This window comes from Macaca fascicularis, chromosome 9 (genome assembly GCF_037993035.2).
Source record: "Macaca fascicularis isolate 582-1 chromosome 9, T2T-MFA8v1.1".
Classification (NCBI taxonomy): domain Eukaryota; kingdom Metazoa; phylum Chordata; class Mammalia; order Primates; family Cercopithecidae; genus Macaca; species Macaca fascicularis.
This window is the reverse complement of record NC_088383.1, coordinates 48,893,535-48,915,186: the sequence shown is the minus strand read 5'-3', so window position 1 is coordinate 48,915,186 and position 21,652 is coordinate 48,893,535. Positions and strand designations below refer to the sequence as shown.

Sequence of the window (21,652 nt, the reverse complement as noted above, 5' to 3'; positions counted from 1 at the left end):
TATTTTGGTAAAGATTTCAAGGTATTCAAGACTGTTGATAGGTGTTTATAATATATAGTTTGTATAGTTTATATTTTACATTAATTTATTAATAATGGGGTTGACTTCTAGAATTTAGAAGACTTTTTAAACAATGATTTTTCTGTATATAAACCACAAATAATTATCTTCTATTAAAATGCCTTTAAGCCTTTTTAGATTAATCATGGTTATATTTGAATAGGTTATGCCTATTGCAGAAAATATTACATCCTTCTCCTCAGAATTGTCCCTTAAAATTCAAGTGATTTAGTGGCTTCTATTATGCTAATCCATATAGATGAGTTAGAACTTTCATTAATAAGTCATTTTATTCATATTTTTGATATTTTGCCAAAAATTAAGTAGCAACTACATAGAAACCAGAATAAAAATGGATTGTTGAATTTTAAGAAGTAGATATACATTAGAATCTTAGGATTATCATTATAATTGAGAATAATCTTTCATACTGAATTTTTAATAGCTGAGATAAAATTCTATTGTCTTGTAATAGGAGAAACCCCATGGACCATTTAATAATAAGCAATCAAAGTTCATTTGAAGCCAATCTCTATTAATTTAGAGTCACTTCCTTAGTGACCCATGTAGAACAGGTGTGCTTGACATCGGCATCTGGGATCTTGGGATTATTGATAGAAGAGAATCAAGCGAGTTGGTATTACCCAAAGGAAACCTCCATTTTTCTTGGGAAACTTTCAGATCTGTATCCCTGAAATTATAATTTGTCAAATGTTAATGTCTGCCACAGAAATATATTGTCAAATAAGGAATAGTCAAAGCTCAAGTCATTTATTGAATAATGGACATTTAATTCACAGTTTTATAATATTTCTTGAAAATAGATAATGGTAGAATCTGTTGAGGTATAGTGCTTCTGGTAAGGTAATTATCCTTTGGAATATAGTTTAAGAAACACTGCTTTAGAAGTAACAATTTAGATTACTAATTTAGTCAAAAACAAAGTATTTACTACTATGTCTTAGGGTTTAAGGATATAGAGATAAAAGATACAGCCCTTGCCCTCAAGAAGCTCTTGGTTTAGATGGGAAACCATAAAATCATTATAATATAATGATTTTTGGAGATAACCAGAGTTAACATGGTGATGCAGAGGCTGAATATTTACAAGGGAAGGTGCAGTGCATGGGAAAGCACAGAAAAGGGACAAAGAAGGGACTGCTATTGACTTACTTTCTATTTTATGTGTTTAAGTTCATAGGATATTATATAAGGTTTTCAGTTCAGCTGAGAAATATGTAATTTCCTGAATTTTAAATTGTTTTGCTATTTTACAGGCTAGCCTCACACCACTTTTACTGGCCATAACGAAAAGAAGTCAGCAAATTGTGGAATTTTTACTGACAAAAAATGCAAATGCGAATGCAGTCAATAGGTTTAAATGGTATAGTATTTCTTTTTTTATTAAAAAACACTTGTGCAGTGTTCTAGAGTAATAACACTTGTTCTAGAGTAATAACAATTTTAAATAACATTTACTTAAAATTATTAGATTATAGTGAAAATATCAACACAAATTATCAGAAGAAAAGCAATTATTTTGACTGGTCAACATAAAGAACAGTATATAGTAGGATTTATCTTCTCTTATTATATTGACTGATTCCTATGTGTAATCTGATGTTTTTGGTTGCATTATCTTCTGTTAGCTACAGTGGTTCTCTATTAGTTTTAAGAAGTATGAACTTTTTAAGTTTACTTTATAATTCAATATTGAATGATTAACACTTTTATAGTATTTTTCTGACTTCTGTTTTTTATACACTTTTTAAAAAATGCAATATTTCCTGGGCATGGTAACTGTCGCCTGTTATCCCACCACTTTGAGAGGCCAAGGTGGTTGGATCACTTGAGGCCAGGAGTTTGAGACCAGCCTAGCCAACATGGTGTAACCCCGTTTCTACTAAAAATACAAAAATTAGCTGGGCATGGTGGCACATGCCTGTAGTCCCAGCTACTCGGGGGGCTGAGGCAGGAGAATCGCTTGAACCTGGAGGCAGAAGTTGCAATGAGCTGAGATAGTGCCACCACACTCCAGCCTGGGTAACAGAGCGAGATTCTGTCCCAAAGGAAAAAAAAACAAAATTAAATAGAAATAGGAGTTTAAAACCATTTTGTCTTTAGGGTAACTGTTTGCTTTAAGTTGTTTCATTTGAAGAATATTAATTTTAGGTTATCCCTATGTGACTATTAATTGCTATCACCAGATACTGTGAATTTATTATTATTTTTCCTTTTTTATTCATAGTGTATTTTTATTTTTAATTTGTATGGGTAGAGGGAAGAAATACATCTTTAATTGGATTAACATTTTAGTTAATTAAGATAAGCCATAGGTGAGTAATAAAGAGCAAAGAGGCTTTTGATTCATACAAGACTGAGTTTAATTTCTAGCTTCCTCACTTGATAGGTGTGACCTTGCAAACATTACTTAATACCAAGTATGATTTTCTATATGAAAAAGAGAATAATAATATGTCCTTTAAGGATGATTGCATTGAAGTAACATTATGAATATCAACAGCATTTAATTCAGGATCTCATACATTCTTATCAGCATCATTAACTAAACTTACCATGACTACTACTAATATCATTATTCCTAATATTATTTTAAGCCTTCAGATTGCTGTCACTGGTCTGACTTCTAGCTGATTTTGAAGTATAAACTATTACATCAGACTAAGGAAGGAATAGATAATTCTTCACTTAAATCTTTGCCTCTGTTAGATTAGTGAACAGAGCATAATTTCTTGCCCCTCAAAGGACTTTATATTAGTCAATTCTAGTATGCCATATCCCATTGGGACATGAGTCTTTTTGCTCCTTCCTTTAAGCCTTCGTGGTGATTTACAAGGATAAACATTTGAGCACTCAAGATATTTATGTTTGTTAGTACATGTAAATGGTTAATTCTACACTGACAGGCACATATTAAATTGGTTCTGCTCATAATAATGAAGTGATCTCTTTGTTATTTTAGCACAGCTCTCATGCTCGCTGTATGTCATGGATCATCAGAGATAGTCGGCATGCTGCTTCTGCGAAATGTTGACGTCTTTGCTGAAGATACGTGTGGAATGACTGCAGTACGTTATGCTATTGCTTGTGGATTTGATCAGTAAGTGTTTACATTTAGAGGCTAGGTGAGATTTTATAGTTTGTTTCAGGTAGTTTTTGAATGTGAGTTAGTTCACTTCATCAGCCAGAAACTAGGCAAAAAGCTAGACTAGTTAGGAGTATCGTGTCCAAGATTCTTTATTTAAGGACTTTCAACAACTTTATCCCTAATGTTGTCTAGTTGATTTTTCTAATTAGTTATTTGGGTCTTGAAACGTCCACTTTAGCAGAAAACCTGATAGTGTCCCCTAGGGGCTGTCTTCCATATCTAAATACTTGAATTTAAAAAAAAAAATCCAAAGGGTTCCCTAAGTCCAAGGAAGACATTCTTTTTGTATAAGTCAAAAAGATTGGAGGCGGAAATCGCCATATCTCAAGTAAGTTGGTTAGATTTAACAGAGTTCAGCCTCATCCATCATTGACCAGTCTTCATGTATAAAAGTAGGAATTTTGTTGTTTCCATTGATTCTATTGCTGCATCATTGCCACTGAAACTGCTCCTGCAGTCTGGTAATGATTGACCTTTGTGACCTTACTGACATAGATCCCTCAGCCTTTATGGTGATCCATATGTAGACTTCAAAGTCATTAGTTTTTTAAAGTTCACATACATATTCTCAGCCATTATTTCCAAAGTACCAGCACCCTGCTCTGGCAGCTAGGACTTTTAACTTTAGCCACCCACATAGTGAGCAAATTGACCCTTCTCCTCCCACTCAAAACCTGATGTGAAACCCACATCTTAGCCTGGACTTGGCCTAGACCTTCATGGTAAGTTATCCTTTCAATGACTTTTTTCTATTTTCTCTAGCAAATATTAGTTGTGATAGTTTAAAACTGTAAGACAGGTTGAAATAATGTTACAGGAATAAATTAGAGATCCATTTTTATTTTGTTACCAGATCTATATCTCTGGCAATTTATATCCCGTGAGGCACCATTTTATAGGTAGTGGAAGGCCTCATCTTATTCTGTAAGATCCTATGTCATCTTTCCAAATTTGTAGTCGGTTCCAACTTGTAGTTGTCCCCTCAAGTGATTCTTTTTTCCTAAAAGCAAAAATCTCCCATGCTACTTGCATCTCTATCTCGAGTTTTTAAAATATTTTCAAATTCTGCATTACCATGAAGCCATTCAATAGACTTCACTCTATCTCAAGTAAGTTAGTTAGATTTAACAGAGCTAAGCCTCATCCATCATTGATCAGTCTTCATGTGTAAAAGTTGGGATCTGTTCTGGCTTCAGTGGTACATATACTAAAATTGAAACAATGTTGAGAAGATCAGCATGGTCCCTGCACAAGGATGGCACACAAATCTTTGAAGTGTTGCATATTTCTTGCAGTACCCAAAAAGGACGTTTGACTACTTTCTAACTAGCTCCAAGGAAATGGTGTGAGTCAAAGCAAAATGCGTGGCACCAAGTATTGCAGTTGTGATTTTCATACAAAAAATATTTATCTAAGGTGATGTATGAAATGAGATGTGGTGAGTAACACATAGGATCTTCTGTGCAAATATGTTGTAAGTAGGCATCTCAGAAATGAGAAAATAACAATTTGCATCTTCTTTGTGGAACTTACAAAAAATAGTGGTAGGGTTTTGTCTTCCACAGCAGCTGGAAATGAACATAGTGACTAAGCCTCATTTTAACAAAGATTTGTTAGTTCAGGTTTAAGGAGGTAGATAAAGAGTCGTAGTAGTCCGAGCCAGATGCTGACATCTATTAGTTTTCTGCCCTTGGTGTGACTGATGAGCTCAGTAATAGAGGATAATCAGGTTATCCAATTTGATGAATTAATACATTTATAAATAAATTTCATTACAAATTATAAAATAGCTTAGATGCCTTGAATTACAAGCCACAGAGACTAGAACATCTAATAACCAAAAGTAGGAATTAATAACAGAAAACTGCAACATTTGAACATTATAACCTATGAAGAAACACTTTTTTAAAAATATTAAATTTATTTTTTGTAGAGACACGGTCTTCCCTTGTTGCCCAGGCTGGTCTTGAACTTCTGGGCTCAAGCAATCCTCCTGTCTTAGCATCCCAAAGTGCTTGCATCACAGGCATGAGCCACTACACCAGGCCAACACATTGGGTTTTATTGGGAATTTTAAAATAGTTTCAGCAACAAGGTTCAAGAACAAGTTATTTCATTGCTTCACTATTTCTTTGAGCATTTAAAAAATGTTATCTCGTTAAATCTTTATAATAACCTAGTGAAATGAGGCTCTAAAATCCTCATTTTTAGAAGACATTGAGCCTAAGAGAAGCAGCTTGTTCAACAAAAAGTACCTATTGGTAACATGCTAGAACTTTTTCTGAGTTAGGAACATTTTCCATTAAGCCAAGCTAACTGTAGTTAATTTACTGAGTTATACTGCCCTCAATTCATGACTATTTCATCTTACTTTAATTCTTCTTTAATTAGAAACTTAATAAGTTCATAGAGCTAACAAACTTAAAGTCTATGGAATAAGTAATGTTCTGATATTAGCTCTGATATTGTCTGAAATACTCTTAAGAACTTAATACATTTGGTAAATGTTTTTTATAATATCAGTGTTAAAATAGTAATTTTATTTATTACATTTTAATACCTAGCATTCATCAACAACTTTTGGAATATATACGAAAATTATCTAAAAATGCCGGTCCAGGTAAGACTTCTGATAGTAAACTACTCTTGGTGGTGCTACCATAAGATTATGGAAGTGTTGATCACAAAAAGGCAATTCAAAAAGCAATGTGTAAATAGCATGTGTTTACATATGTACATATGTGTGTGTGTGTATATATATATGTAGCTTTAATTTTTAGTTTATAATTCAGAATTAGTTAATAATTTCATTGTAGGTAGTTTATAATCTCAAAAAATATTATCTGAAAAAATATTTGTTTAATTATGGTCCCTAAAATCCTATATAATACTTTTCTATACATAAGTAATGCGATTTTTAAATTTGTATATTGTATGTTTCCTCAATTGTCCTAACAACTTAGGCTTGTTATAAAATGTATAACCCTTGTTGTGATTGATGAGCTCAGTAATAGGGGATGCTTAGGTTAGCCAATTTAATTTAAACAGCTGAAAATCTGCTTCATATATTAACGAATTCATATATTTATAAACAAATTTTATTACAAATTATAAAGTAGCTTACATGCCCTGAATTACAAGCCACAAAGAATTGAACATCTAATAATGAAAAGTAGGAATTAATAACAGAAAGCTGTAACATTTGAATATTATAACCTGCGGCGGTCTGTCCTACAGATGATTGAGACACATACCGAGACACCCATATTCAGTGAAAGAGCAGCAAGGGTTCTGAACTGATTACAGACACCAAGGAAGGTGCTGTAAAGAGTCAGCAGCCACAGTCCTGGCTAGCTGGCCCTGTGGGCATTTATTAGCAAAGTTTTAATGACAAAGGCTGTGAGTCAACACACCTGTGGGTAATTAATCTGGTCACCCCCACCCCAGGAGAGCCATCCTGCCCATGGGTGATCAAAAGTTAGTCTTAAGACCACATAAGTAAATAAGCTATTTAGATAAACTACTCTACCTTCCTTTGTACCCACTTTAAGCTATTTAATCAAGGTAAGAATTAGGCTGCTTTCAGCCATAACCTTATCTTGAGACTTTTACAAAACCCTCTGGCCTTCCAAGAAGATTTGTGTCTATGTCCTATAACTTCATATTAAAATGTTTTTCACCAGCCTGACTGAACTCCCACAATAACCGATGAAGAAACATGGTTTTTTAAATTAATTAATTAATTTATTTATTTATTTATTGTAGAGACAGGATCTCCTTATGTTGCCCAGGCTGGTATTGAACTTCTGGGCTCTATTTAATTTTTACAATACATAGTTTGGATTTAGTAAGTGAGAACTAATTACAGTTGAGTCTTGAGCAATGAGAGTTAGGGTGCTGATCCCCCATGTAGCTGAAAATCTGCTTCATATGAAAATCTGTTTCTTTTGACTCCTCCAAAACTTTACTAGTAGTTCACTGTTGATCTGGAGCCTCACTGAAAGCATAAACAGTCAATTAACTCATAGTTTCTATTTTATATGTGAGCTGGAAGAAAGAAACTTTTATAAGAAAGAAAAAATATATTCACTATTGAGTGGAAGTGAATTATTATACATAAAGGTCTTCATTCTTATTTGCCTTCATGTTAGTAGTCTGATAAGGAGGAGGCAGAGGAGAGATTTGTCTTGCTATCTTGCAGTGGCAATGGAAAAGAAAAATCTGTCTATTAGTGGGCTGCTACAGTGAAACCCTTATTCAAGGATCAACTCTGGGACATAGTGACTTGTGTCACTAAAAAAGTAACTATCTTTAGAACTTGAAATTTAGTAACACTTTTCTGGCACCATAAACAAATGCCAACAAGAATCACAAAACTTAGCCAGAGTGCCTCAGTACCAATAGGAGATTATTTTTCAAAGATACTTACTGAATGTAGAAGTCAGAAAAGCAATTTTTTTGTTGAGAAGCGCAGGTTATGTTACATAGTCTTGTACCAACAAGGTCTCACTATTATCAACTTCATTCCCCCTAAGTTGAAACCAAATAAGATATATTTACTTCATTAGAACAAGATATGTTGTTCTATCTGCTGGATAATTAGTGTGTTAATAGTAATTTGTTACAACAAGAGACTGTGTTTCTAATAGTCAAAATATTATCATTATAAATATTCAAATAGCTTAACTCTAGGCTCAACAAATTATAATAAAGTTACACAAATTTTTCATAAGAACAAAAATGCTACTGTGATACCTAAATGTGACATAATGCATTGTACAATATGAACTATATGAACACTTATTTATTATATATTTATCAAAGGACCTCTATAAGTTAGGTTTTGCAAGTTGCAAGAGACAAAGGTAGAATACACATTGTTTGGGTCTTTGAGGTGCTCATAATACAGTACAGGTGTCCCTATTGAATTTCTGCATTTTTCCAACAGAATTTTCTAAAAAATATTTTTTATTCATTTATCCACTTGTCCACTTAACAACTGTCAGGAATCTTTATGGCACTAAGCATCTTCCTTGTTATTATCATTGTCATTTTTTATTATTTACTACTTTACTAAGGTACTAAGCATTTTTCTTGTTATTATCATCTTTTTATTATTTATTACTTTATTTAGTGCTTACTCTGTGCCAGAACCCCTTTGGGAGCTTATAATTATTACTTATTATGTCATGTTGTTACTGTATTCAGCATGTGTCAGACATTTTATATCCAAGGTGAAGAATTAAAGCTTTAAAAAGTTTGATAGTGTCCAGGCGCAGTGGCTCACTCCTGTAATCCTAGTACTTTGGGAGGCCAAGGTAGATGGATTGCTTGAGCTCAGGAGTTTGAGACCAGCCCGACTAACATGGTGAAACCTGTCTCTACTAAATATGAAAAATTAGTGGGGCGATGTGGCCCCTTGCCTATAATCCCAGCTACTTGGGAGGCTGAGGTAGGAGAATTGCTTGAATTGCATTGAGCTGAGATCACACCACTGCATTCCAGCCTAGGTGACTGAGCGAGACTCTGTCTCAAAAAAAAAAAAAAAAAAAAAAAAATATGGGCTACAGAGGAAATATCACAGACTCACAAATGAAAGTAGATTTGTATATGTTTTTAAAATTTATAGTAGAGAAGTGTTCTCATGAATGTGTGTGTGATTAACCTTTTATAGATCAGATGATCCCATCAGAATCCAAACAAAAGGACAAAGAAGAAAATTCTTGGGATTTAGAGGTACTATGTATTATTAAAGTTTTTGTTTTAATATTAGTACTGCATGATATGAAAACACAAAATCAGAGGCTTAGGCTTTATTTTTTCACCTCTGCGTATGTCCACCCCAAATTGTTTTTGATATTTTTCAGAGTACACTGAATAGAGAATCTATGTGCTAGGTAGATTACTGCTTCATAGTGAAATTCTGCTTATTTGTAGGATTAATTTAAGAAGCCAGTGTGGTATAGTGTAAAAAATAAGGCTTAGAAGTCACTAGAAGTTCACATGGGATCTGAAGTACGTTTGTCTAAAAACAAAAGAATGACACTGAGTCCAGTTATGGGCAAATATATGATTCTGTGGCATATTTAGATGTACAGAAGTTCTAACTGGCTTCATAGAGAGACAGTTAAAACAGCAGTATTGTAAAAGTTGGGGCCAGAAAAGTTAATGGCTGAGACTTGAACGTATTGACGTATCTTTATTGTTCAGTATAGAGCTGAGGGAACATTTCAGGAGAAAGAAAAGTCTGAGGAATAGGAAACCTTGTGGGACTATAATAACAAGAGTATTGGTTGAGTATTCTTTTAAAAATATAAATTATTTTCACAAATAGAACTCCTTGAGGTCCTCTGTGGCAGTCAAGCTGCCTCAGGTTGAGTGTCAAATAATAGTGATGTATTTTAAGGTCACAACTATGGAAAGACATAGAAAGGATCTGACCTCTTACAAACAAGCAGCTGCTGCCTGGTGGTAACAGCAAAGGGTGGAAGTGAATAGACAGGTAGATTTTATCTGATTTGTCATGAGACAAAAAGACTTTAATATTGTTTGCTTTGATTTAGACATGACATAATTATTTTTCTTACTGCATTTACATTCTATTCAAGCACTTTCTGTCAGCATAAATTTTGTCGAAAACATATTGTTGATAAGTTAGATATTTTTAAGAGATAATTTTTGAAATATGCATGAGTGAATTTTTTCGTGAATGTGATGTGTTTTTCCTGCTCAGTAACCAATTTAATGGCCACATGAACATAAAGATAAGCTTGATGTAGACCGTATTACGTGAGGTTTTCTATCAAAATGTTTTGGTTGTTTATACATATCTGCTCTAAAATTGAATTGCTTGTGAAGCAGGAAACTGTGTTTTTAAAAAAGATTTGAATTAGAAAATTTTGATACTCTTCATTATTAGGATTTTTCCATTGAAATTATTTATTGATATTACTTTTAACAGAGTGACCGTGAGACTGTTTCACAGAAGGATGTGTGTTTACCCAAGGCTACACCTCAAAAAGAATTCCATATGATAAGTGAAAAAATTAGAAGGTAAGAACCATTTTTTACTTAAAAGCCATTTGACCAAATATTTCTCTAAACTGATGAGGAAGAATATCCTCTAATAGCCAAAGAGAATTATCTTCTAAATGCAAAGTGCGGAGAAAAAGAGAAGTGAAATGGTGATAAGTTATACGTCTTATCAAGTGTTGGCAACAGACTATATTGAGAGCGCTGAAACGGAGCTGAATTCCTAGTTTGAATTCAAGATATTCCAAGACCTGAGGAAAATAAGAAAATAAGAAAGAAGAAAGTAGTAAAAGAGGAAATGAAGACTGAGAGAGACAGAGTGTACAGAGAGTACATGAAGGAACAGGAAGCATGTTTATATAATGGAGGATGATAAAATGAAATAATTCTTTACAAAGAGATTGGGTATGGTTAGAAATTTGGGAAGAATAAAAAGTGACCTTCTAGTACCAAAATTTACCAGAGAATTACAGCAAAGGTATTCTGATTCTTCCTGTATTTCTCACTGGTGGGAAGCCATTAGGGATGGAAGCACTTGACCATGGAGAACTGTGTTCTATTTGCAGTAGGTGAGAGTAAGCCTATGTGCACAGCCACGTATGTATATAATTTGTCATATACAATCCATATATACCAGAAGTTTTCATAGAAAATCAGCTGGAAACCTGGTTAACAATTCACACTGTGATTCAGCCAACTTGGGATTCTGCATTTTTAGTAAGTTCTCAGGCGATGCTGATGCTGGTGGTCCTTGGACCTTGCTCTGAGTAGCAAGAGGAGAGGCCATTCTTGGGAAAAATGTGGAAGAGGAGCAATTGAGTAGAAGGTTGCAATGGAAAAGGGTCAGGGGAAAGGATTATGTTGATCTTATTTTTGAGTATGTTTTGAGCCAGAGGTGAAGAAGGAAGGGGCAACACAATAGAAATTATAGAAGGAAGATATTACCACTAAACAAAGAGAAAGGAAAGAGTGGGGAAAAGAAGTTTAACAGGTGTTGAATGGGAAGAATCAAGAGCACAGGTCTAGAGATTATTTTTACTAAAGAGGAGAGATTGTGAGACAGGAAGCAGGGGACAAGAGAGAAGCCAGCTAGATTATTTTGGATTTTCTATGAAGGAAAATTGAGTGAACTCACTTCAGAAGCATCTAGAATATTTTTACTGCAGAATGTTAGAGTATTGGTGCGCCGGAGACGACTGGAATCATGAGGGTTAGTAGAATTGGACTAAACCTCAGTGTCTCATTAATTTTCTTTATTAATATGAGGCATCAAATATATATATGTATATATTTTGTTGATATTTGCAATTTGAATAAGAGATGCTTGAATGTAAGAACCTTGGCTTGGCTTTATTTTTAAGGAAGCAAATTGTGTTGGTAAAATTGCCATTTTATAAAAATTCATTAGAGAATAACATGATACACCAAACCAGACTAATTTAAGAAACCATAAAATTCTTAATTTATGACTTGAATACTTAAGTTATTGTTATTCATAGGTATTATGCTGATTTTTACATAGAAAATGTTATTAATATTTAACAAGTCTGTTGCAAATAAATTAAAAACAAATATATCAATATTGAAAGCTTATTAAATTTGCTATTGTTGATGAGGTTTGTGCATTTTCCTCCATGAGTGGATCAAGAAATACTGAGATGGCTAAGCTAGAAATTACAAAAATGTTGGCATACTATTATACCATATGGGTATGAAAATCAATGAATATTTATATTTAGTATTATGCCCTAAGTATATATCTAAGCTGATTAATTCATAACATTTTCACTGATGAGATGTTAATTCTACATTCAGCTGAACTCTCATTCAAACTGTACTTTCTCAATGACAGGGCATATTAAAGAACATGATGAATGTTTGTAATGTAATGATAAAAATTATTACTATTACTATTATTATTATTATTATTATTATTATTTTTGAGACGGAGTCTTGCTCTGTCGCCGAGGCTGGAGTGCAGTGGCTGGATCTAGGCTCACTGCAAGCTCCGCCTCCCGGGTTTACACCATTCTCCTTCCTCAGCCTCCCGAGTAGCTGGAACTACAGGCGCCTGCCACCTTGCCCAGGTAGTTTTTTGTATTTTTTAGTAGAGACGGGGTTTCACCGGGTTAGCCAGGATGGTCTCGATCTCCTGACCTCGTGATCCTCCCACCTCGCCCTCCCAAAGTGCTGGGATTACAGGCTTGAGCCACCGCGCCCGGCGATATAAATTATTATAATGTATTGCATTAAAGACACCTTGTGTAGCATTCAACGTTCAGCCTTTGCATTTATTTTCTCAGTGTCATGATTTGCTCCTCTGATTCAAGATCACTTCTCTCCTCATCACTGAGCATATACATATTGTTATTAACACTTTTTGCAAAAATCATATATAAATGGTTGTACAATGTTCTTGTCATTCTATAGCAACTTTTTATTTTTTTGTTCAGCGATTAGCTCATTTTTCATTTATTTTAAGATTTCAGGCTGTGCGCGTTGGCTGACCCTGTAATCCCAGCACATTGGGAGGCTGAGGTGGGCGGATCACGAGGTCAGGAGATCCAGACCATCCTGGCTAACATGGTGAAAACCCATCTCTAGTAAAAATACAAAAAATTAGCCAGGCGTGGTGGTGGGCACCTGTAGTCCCAACTATTCGGGAGGCTGAGGCAGAAGAATGGCGTGAACCCAGGAGGCATGGCTTGCAGTGAGCCCAGACTGCAGTACTGCACTCCAGCCTGGGCCACAGGGCAAGACTCCATCTAAAAAAAAAGAAAAAAAATTCATAGTGTGCATTTTTACTTTGCACCACTTAATTAGACTCTCTTCATGGTGACTAAAAAGCAATGTAAATATAATTACAGGTGTTAACAAGCCTTGGTTAAAGTGTATGTCCTACTTCATGCTATATTAGAAATTAAAAGTGAAGTACTCAAAATACAAGTATGTACAGCCATACATTTCAATAGCCATTACAAATGTGGCTCACTAATCTTTAGAGCTATGCCATGTGACCTGTCCTGACTCTAAAAAACTCCAATGTACTCCTTTATAAAAATAAAAGTAACAAAAAAATAACTAAGGTAGTATTTCCCTACCTGGTTCCTCTGCATGGATTTTGAACTTCAGGGATAATCAGATCACGATTTAAAACCAGTTTTCAACCATACATAGGATTCTTAAGTGCCAAGTGATAAATGGTTCCTTGATGATGAGATAGCCCTTAATGTTTCATCTCTTCGTGTTTTGCTTTTTTATCTTGTGTTAGAAAGTTTAAAGCCAGCTATTGTCTTTATAAGGGAAAATATTTTGGTTACATATTCATTTCCTGTCTCATGACACTCTGCTTTCTTTGCACTTAGTGAGGATGTACATTTATCAAATTTTTACCTCAAACAAGCAGATGAATTAATGGTATCATTTCTTATATATGAATTTCTAAGTTTTCTTCACTGCTTCAGAAGTAAATTTTAAAGATATTAATGCATCGAGAAGGACCTTCTCATTGTAATTAAAGCAGGTTTTTATTTAAAGTGTATTGAATACAATTTTAAGCACTTTTTTTCTAAAACACATACATGCAATATGGTCATGCATATTTAGCGTTCAAATGGGTAGACATAAATTTTGTGTGTTTTAGAGATTTTATATCCCTGAGTGTCTTAATTATTGATCAATTATCTCTCAAAGAAAACCACATATGTAGTTGGTATTTCTAAATGTACTAAAGTGTGTCATACTGAAAAAAAGTAGGGAAAAATGAGAGATTAAACATGTTTTATTCATATTATTTGATGAAATGAGATATATTTCTATATCAAAGAGATGTCTACTTTTTCTTGAAGCTTTTTTCTATAAGAATTTTTTCATAACAGTAGTTTAACAACTCACATGGTAGAACAGATAGAATTAGTTTTAGAAACAAAACAATTGTAATATACATTCCTTGAACACTAAAACTGTTATTTTCAATAACCATTATTCTAACATTGAAATACACAGGTTAATGATATGTAAAAAGCCTCTGGAAATTTACTTCTAGTTTTTGATACTTTCATATTAGATTTCTTTTTTTTTCTTTTATTGAGACAGTATCTTGCTCTGTCATCCAGGCTGGTGTGCAGTGTCATGATCTTGGCTCAGTGCAACCTCCGCCTCCTGGGTTCAAGTGATTCTTGTACCTCAGACTCCCATGTAGCTGGGAATACAGGCATGTGCCACCATACCTGGCTGATTTTTGTATTTTTAGTGGAGACTGCGTTTCACTATTTTATCCAGGCTGGTTTGGAACTCCTGGCCTCAAGAGATCCGCCCTCCTCACCCTTCCAAAGTGCTGGAGTTACAGGCATGAGCCACTGCACCTGGCCTATATTGGTTTGTTGATGGGTGTGCTTGAACCTTTTTGTATAAGTGGATCAGGAAATTTTAAGAGAGCTAAGCTAGAGAACCCCATCAATGTAAAAATACTTGTATTTCACAGAGGTACAAAAATGAATATGTTTATTAACTTTTATTCTATACGTAGATATGCTGATAAATTTAGAACATTCTCTGTAATGATAAGTAAATTGTACCTTTGAACTCTCATCACAGCTTTGCAATTCCTAAATTACAGGACAAATTGAAGAACATAATAGCTACATGTAGTATATTGACATAAGTGATTCTGATGTGTTTCCTTAACAATAAAATATTGCATTCTACCATTATCTTGGGTATTTATTTTTGTTGGGGGGTGGTGGGGGGCATGACTTGGTCATCTTATTGAATACAACTTCTTTCCTTATACAGCAGCTTACTCTTACTTCTATTAGGATTTTTGTGCTTTAGTTATTGTCACTTTAAATATATTTTCACTGTTGAAATCTTCACAGCATGTTTGGTGAAATCTATTTTTGAAATTTTCTTAGGTATATTTCTGTCAAGTAGGCATGTTAACAAATACAATCACCCAAAAGACCCTGAAACCTAGTGTAATCTCTTTTCAATCCAAGCATGAGGATTCATCTTCATATTCACACTGTATGAATGTTTGGTAGTCTTTGACAGGCTTGCACATAATCAATTATATACGTCCCTTTTCTTTTAGAGTCTCCTCATAAAGATGATCTTCTGAAGGTAATACCTTTTATATTTTTATCTTGAGTATTAACTATGTATTTTATGAAGTATACATTATATATTAATTATTTTGTTTCCAAACCCATTTAGCCTACTTGTGGAATGAAAGTTTCTATTCCAAATAAAGCCTTAGAAATGAAGCATATACAAACATTCAAAGCAGGTAAATTTTGTAATTTTAATTTTACTCTGGAAAGAAGAATATTAAAATATTTGAAATGCTGAGAGCCTTATATTCCCAATGTTGTTTTCTTTTCAAAATTTGATGGGAAAATTTGATACAAATAATGCCAATGTTAGTATTTATGTTTGAAAAAATGCCATTTACAAGCATAAGATTTAGAGATTAAAAAAAAAAAAATCCGCTTTACTTCATGTGGTTCTGCTTTAATGTCCTGATAGTATAAAGTTTCCAACTTGCAATTTCTGTATGTGCTTGGTTTTAAGGCAGGTGAAATTTGAGACTGTCAAATATTTGCAGTGGTTCAAATACTGATTGGAATTCTGATATTTACCTAGAGGAAAATTTCACTTGCTGACATGACAGTTGTGAGTGTTGTTACTCTGAGAATCTAAAGAAAATCAGTTTTTTTTCTTTTTAATTAGCTGACTGAATGTGTGTGTGAGTGTGACTTATAATATTAAAAAGTAAGTCAAGCAATCATTCCTTGATAACTCTTTGCTACACAGTGTTTTAGAAGAGTGACTCTTAAGCATTTGGCCTTGGTGTCTTTTTATGCTACTGTAATTAATTGCCTAGAGGTACAAAACAGCCTGAATTAGTTTTTGTTGTCATTTCCATGCATGTTTAAAACATTTTACAACAGGCTGTGCACGGTGGCACATGCCTGTAATCCTAGCATTTTGGGAGACCAAGGCAGGCAAGTAACTTAAGGTCAGGAGTCCCAGACCAGCCTGGTCAACATAGTGAATCCCCATCTCTACTAACAATAACAAAAAATAGCCAGTTGTGGTGGTGGGTGCCTGTAATCTGAGCTACTCTGGAGGCTGAGGCAGGAGAATCTCTTGAACCTTGGAGGCAGAAGTTACAGTGAGCTGAGGTTGTGCCACTTTAGCCTAAGAGACAGAGTGAGACTCCATCTCAAAAAGCAAACAAAAAAACAAAAATTCTCAACATATGTGTGCAGTTATAGACTATATGTAGAATTTGTTTTCTTATCTTACTGTACTGTACATATTATATTGGAAATTCCTTTTTTGTTTACTTATCATGTGTTTTAGTTGTACTTAATACAATTAGCTCCACTTTGATTTAAGGCCTCATAGTTTGTCATTTTAACTCTAAAAGCATTTAATTGGACTGTCTTTCATAGCCACTAAAAGTCAACATTAAATGACAGCTTGTATCAGAGAGCTTTTATTGAAGTGGGAGTATTTACTGCTTCAATTAATGTTAAAAATTAAAGTGAAAATATTTAACATACAGGAATACATTTTAAATATTTATCTTTTTGGAGACAGAATTTCACTCTTTCGCTCCTGCTGGAGTGCAATGGCGTGATCTCAGCTCACTACCACCTCTGCCTCCCAGACTCAAGTATTTCTCCTGTATCAACATCCCAAGTACAAATACTCATTTGTACCAGTCACTAGAAAAGCAAATGTGATTAGTGTGATTAGCTTAGAATCATTTCTTGTTTTGTAGATGAGATGGGAGTAATGGGATAATAAATATATAAATTAACTTGTGTTTCTGCAGCAAGAAAGAAGAAATAATGGTTATGTGTAGGAAGCCAGCAATGTTTTCTGCAGGGATTCATTGGAATTGTTTGAGCAGCGGAGTCCCAAGATTAGATTAAAGTATTAGGGCATTCTGGTCATGGTACAAACCAGAGATTTGCAAACTTCTCCTGTAAAGGGCCAAACAGGAAATATGTTAGGTGACGTGGTCTCTATCACAGCTTTCCAACTCTGCCATTGTAGCATGAAAGCAGTCATAGATAGTGTGTGAGGAAATAGGCATGATTGTACTCCAATAAAACTTTGTCTAAAAACCATTTGGTGAGCTGAATTTGGAATCCCATAACCATGGGTTATGGAATACAACAGTTTGCATTAGGTCCCTTAATTGAGCCTGCGATACCGATGCTCCACTAACTTTAAGCAGCTTTTTCAATACTTTTATATACTGTTTCTGCTGATAATTGTTGTCCCATGATGAAACCCTAGCCTGAACAATTCTCCCGGAACTTGGAAATCCCGAGTGGGCACCAATGACTTACTGACTCACTTACTGCGCAGTCCTTTTCACCTTCATTTTTGAGTGGTCCGTCGTGATCCTTTTGCAGCATTCATCTTGCGGGTCACCACCTGCGGGTTCCATCCTGTGGAACCTGACCTAGCAAGGGATGAGAGACGTACACTGAAATAGATATTTTGCCTGTCAGTGCGACTCAGGGGCTCTGCTGCGTGAGTCTGCATTGTTGGCCTCGATGAGGTGGCAGAGTTCGCATTATTTAGTACAGAGTAAATGACAAAGATCTCGAGTAAACACCACTAGAGTGTAATTAACATTGCTGACCCCCAGTACAGAGCAATCACGCACTCTTGGATGATCAAAGTTTGGTCTTAGGACCACGTGAGTAAACAAGCTATTTGGATAAACTCTGCCACATTCCCTAGATGTTTGCTATATTGCTATCAACTCAAAGTAAAGAGGATTAGGCTACTTTCAGCCAAATCATTTACTGAAGCTATGCAACCCCACCGGCCTTCCAAGAAGGTTCGTGTCTATTTCCTATAACTATCTTTATAATTTTTCTAACCACTTTGTCCGATCCCCTACAGGTAGGGTTTCTTTTTCCCTGTGAAAGCCATCAGTTAAGGGGCCATGTCTAACTAGGAAATATAAATATAAAATAAATAAGTTTGTATTTCCAGTGGGAATGGGAAGATAAAGCAAATGCAGAAAAGAGGTACAGTTAATATGATTTACTGATTATTGAGTTTAAAAAGCTAGGGGAGAGAAAAAATCTCAGGTCATTCATAAGTTTCCACGTGGGGAATGCTCATGGGGAAGGAGTCAGAAATTGTCAGGTCAACAGAAAAGTGCAAACAATCATGGGGCAGAACAACAATTTTCTTCACATATTGAGTTCAATGAAACATTTATGTGGGATATTTTCAGTAGGTAATTGGATTATTATAGGTATTTCTAGCTGGAGATAGAACTCTGGTTGGAGACGCAGGCTTAGAATAATTTTATTATAATTTTTAGACAAAGCCATAGATCTCAATGAGTATATCCATGATGCAGAAGATGTAGAATAAGAGGAAAGCCATTGACAAAACCCTGGAAATATCAACATTTCACAGAGTCAAAGGACTTCGTAAAGGAGACCGAATAGTGGCTAATGAAAAGTAGGAGAGGAGTGAGAGAAAATGATGTTGCAAATTTCTTTTAAATGTGAGAATTTCAAGCAGTGCGATTACTGAAAAGTCAATTGGAGTTAACTTACAAGTTCTGCAGTGATAATCTGTTCAAAAGAATTATTTTAGAGTTGTTAGGTACACTGTTGATGTGGTTAATATTTCTGGTGTCCAAGAAGAAATCTCCCAAGATCCTACCTAATGCTTTGCAACTGAAGCAGTCAACATACCCAGGGTCTGGAAAATTGTCTAGACTGGGGAGTATGCATGCCAGCATTTTTCCAGAATTGTCAAAACCTAAGGGTCTTGTATGAGGAAAAGTGCTGTCTTTTTTATGTGCTTCTTGTGGAGAGTGGAGATCCGTATTCTCTCTCTCTCTCTCTCTTTTTTTCTCTCTCTCTCTCTCACACACACACACACACACACACACAGACATACACACGTACAGTAATTCACCCTTATCCATGGGGAGTATTTTCTAAGACACCCACTGGATGTCTGAAACTGTGGATAGTATGGAACCCTATACATCCATGTTTCTTTTAGTATGTGCATATTTATGATAAAGTTTAATTCATAAATTAGGCACAGTGAGAGATTAACAATAAGTCATAATAAAACAATAACAACATATTGTATTCAAAGTTAGGTGAATGTGGTCTCTCAAAGTGTCTTGTATTGTACTCACCCTTCTTATTCGTGTGATGATTGTGAGATGATATAATGCTTGTGTGATGAGATGAAGTCAGGTGAATGAGGTAGGAGCTGTCATGTGGTGTTAGGCTACTAATTATTTCTGGCTATCTGACTATACATCAGAAGGAGGATCATCTGCTTCACGTGACCCTGGATCATTGAGCCATGATTATGTTGATGGTTGGGATTTTGATGACAGACCATTTTGATGACTAATGGGCAGTTAGCTTATACAAAGGGATGATTCATGACCTGGGTGAGATGGAACAGCATGTCTTAATATTTCATCATACTCCTTAGAATGACACCTTATTTAGAACTTATAATTTATATATTTCTGGAATTCCCCATTTAATATTTTTGGACTATGGTTGACCATGAGTAACTGAAATTATAGAAATCAAAACCATGGATATTATATTTTGAAATATATGTTTGGTCTTCAACACTGTTTTGTGGCATACAACTCATAAAATGTTTAGAATCTCCAAAGTGATGTCTTTGTATGCTAATAATTGAGTGATGGCTGGCAGTCCCTAGGTAGCTTCAGTATAGGAGCTGGTCACAAAAAAAAACAAGGCATGATTAGGGTGTTGGGACTTTCAGCTCCACCCCTCAACCTCCTAGAGGTGAGAGGAGTTGAAGGTTATATCGATTACCAATGGCCACAGATTTTTTCATTCATGCCTATGTAGTAAAGCTGTTTAAGAACCCAGAAGGACTGGGATCAGAGACCTTCCAGAAAGCTGAATGTATGGAAGTGTTTGGAGGCAGATGTGCCCTGGGAGGGCATGGAAGCTCCATGCTCCTTCCCCTATAACTTGCCGTATGCATCTCTTCATGTGTCTCCTTTATAATACCCTTTATAATAAACTGGTAAGTATGTTTCCTTTAGGATTTGGGGCACTCTAGCATGTTATTCCAACCCAAAGATGAAGTTGTGAGGACCCCAACATGAAACCAGATGGTTAGATGTTTCAGAGATCCAGATTTGCAACTGGTGTGGGAGGGCAGTCTTGTGAGACTGAGCCCTCAGACTATGGGATCTGAGACTATTTCTAGATAGACAGCGTTGGAATTAAATAGGGGACAACCAGCTGGTTTCTGGTACAGAATTGGTTGCTTATTTATTGGTGGAGAAAATCCTCCAACATTTGGTCACAGATGTCTTCTGTTTTAATGATGGTGGTGTGAGAACAGAGGGAAATCACGTTGTGTGTCTTTCTACACATAGAGCAGATAAAGAGAGACTACTGTATACTCTGTTCTAACTGCTCCAAGTTCATTTATCAAGAAATTATACTTTCTAAGGTTGATACTGTCTGCTTATACTAATTCTGCTAATAATACAGTTTTCTGTCAGTCTTAAAGGGTTCTGTTTGGATTATGACTCTTTGTACACTGTAGTTCACTTGCAGATATCGAATTGTGATAATTCGGTTTTCCTTGCATTTGAGATCTATAAAAGAGGGGAAATAAACATTCTTAATGCATTAATTTCATCATAGTATACTTAATAATAATTTCACTATAGTCTCGATGTATGGTCTCAAATAAATGCTTTATAACAAATCATCTGAGTCTTTGTAACAAAGCATTGGAGTATTATGCTTTTTAAACCAAGACCTGAATTATGCATGAAAGTGTGCATGATTCTTTTAAACTAAGTTGAAGTCTCGCGATGTCTCCCAGCCTGCTTTCAGACTCCTGAGCTCCTCAGATGATCCTCCTGCCTCACCTTCAAAGTAGCTGGAATTATAGGCATGTGCCATCATGCCCTCTTATGTTTTTAATATTCTGTATCTTTTATTTATCTTTGTTGATTTAATGTATTTACTTTTTTCTTTAATAGTGGATGTGAGTTCTGTAGAGTCTATATTCAGGTAAGACTTTGCTGTTTTTTAAAATATATATGTTAAGTCAGAAAATACAGAGAAAAGAGACCACTATCTGTCGAGTATTCTACTCTGGGCTAGACAACGTATTATGTGCTTAATATTTATCATCTCACATAGTCATCACACAGCTTTGGAAAACATCTGTGCTACTGTCACCTACTTTGTATTAATGAGGCAAATGTGGTTCAGAGAGGTTGATTAATTAGCCTATGATTTCATAGCTAAAAAGTAGCTGACCTTTAAGTTTGCCGTCAGCCTACCTTGCTCCCAAATCCCTTCTCTT

At 35.0% G+C, this 21,652-nt stretch overlaps 2 protein-coding genes and 1 non-coding gene across 10 annotated transcripts in view; all 3 read left to right on the top strand.

Moving 5' to 3' along the window:
- The window catches only part of LOC135965066 (uncharacterized), a 78,828-nt gene extending 68,463 nt beyond the window's left edge, over positions 1–10,365 (top strand). For 4 of the 8 annotated variants that reach the window (XM_065520546.2, XM_065520545.2, XM_065520544.2 and 1 more), the window contains 5 exons: positions 1,338–1,444; positions 3,044–3,181; positions 5,794–5,849; positions 8,904–8,965; positions 10,191–10,365. In XM_065520546.2, the coding sequence (XP_065376618.1) occupies positions 1,338–1,444; positions 3,044–3,181; positions 5,794–5,849; positions 8,904–8,965; positions 10,191–10,286 (459 nt within the window). In that variant the 3' untranslated portion in view covers positions 10,287–10,365. The remainder of the gene's footprint in view (positions 1–1,337; positions 1,445–3,043; positions 3,182–5,793; positions 5,850–8,903; positions 8,966–10,190) is intronic. The other 4 variants (XR_012417229.1, XM_074000715.1, XM_065520548.2 and 1 more) reach the window with 4 other exon arrangements.
- LOC135965228 (U6 spliceosomal RNA) lies at positions 4,413–4,519 on the top strand. Its single transcript, XR_010578154.1, has one exon. It is a non-coding gene; the product is annotated as a U6 spliceosomal RNA (small nuclear RNA).
- Positions 10,366–15,357: 4,992 nt separating the features above from the next.
- The window catches only part of LOC135965068 (ankyrin repeat domain-containing protein 30B-like), a 51,450-nt gene continuing 45,155 nt past the window's right edge, over positions 15,358–21,652 (top strand). The window contains exons 1-3 of the mRNA XM_065520550.2: positions 15,358–15,382; positions 15,476–15,548; positions 21,324–21,354. Of these exons, the coding sequence (XP_065376622.1) occupies positions 15,488–15,548; positions 21,324–21,354 (92 nt within the window). The 5' untranslated portion in view covers positions 15,358–15,382; positions 15,476–15,487. The remainder of the gene's footprint in view (positions 15,383–15,475; positions 15,549–21,323; positions 21,355–21,652) is intronic.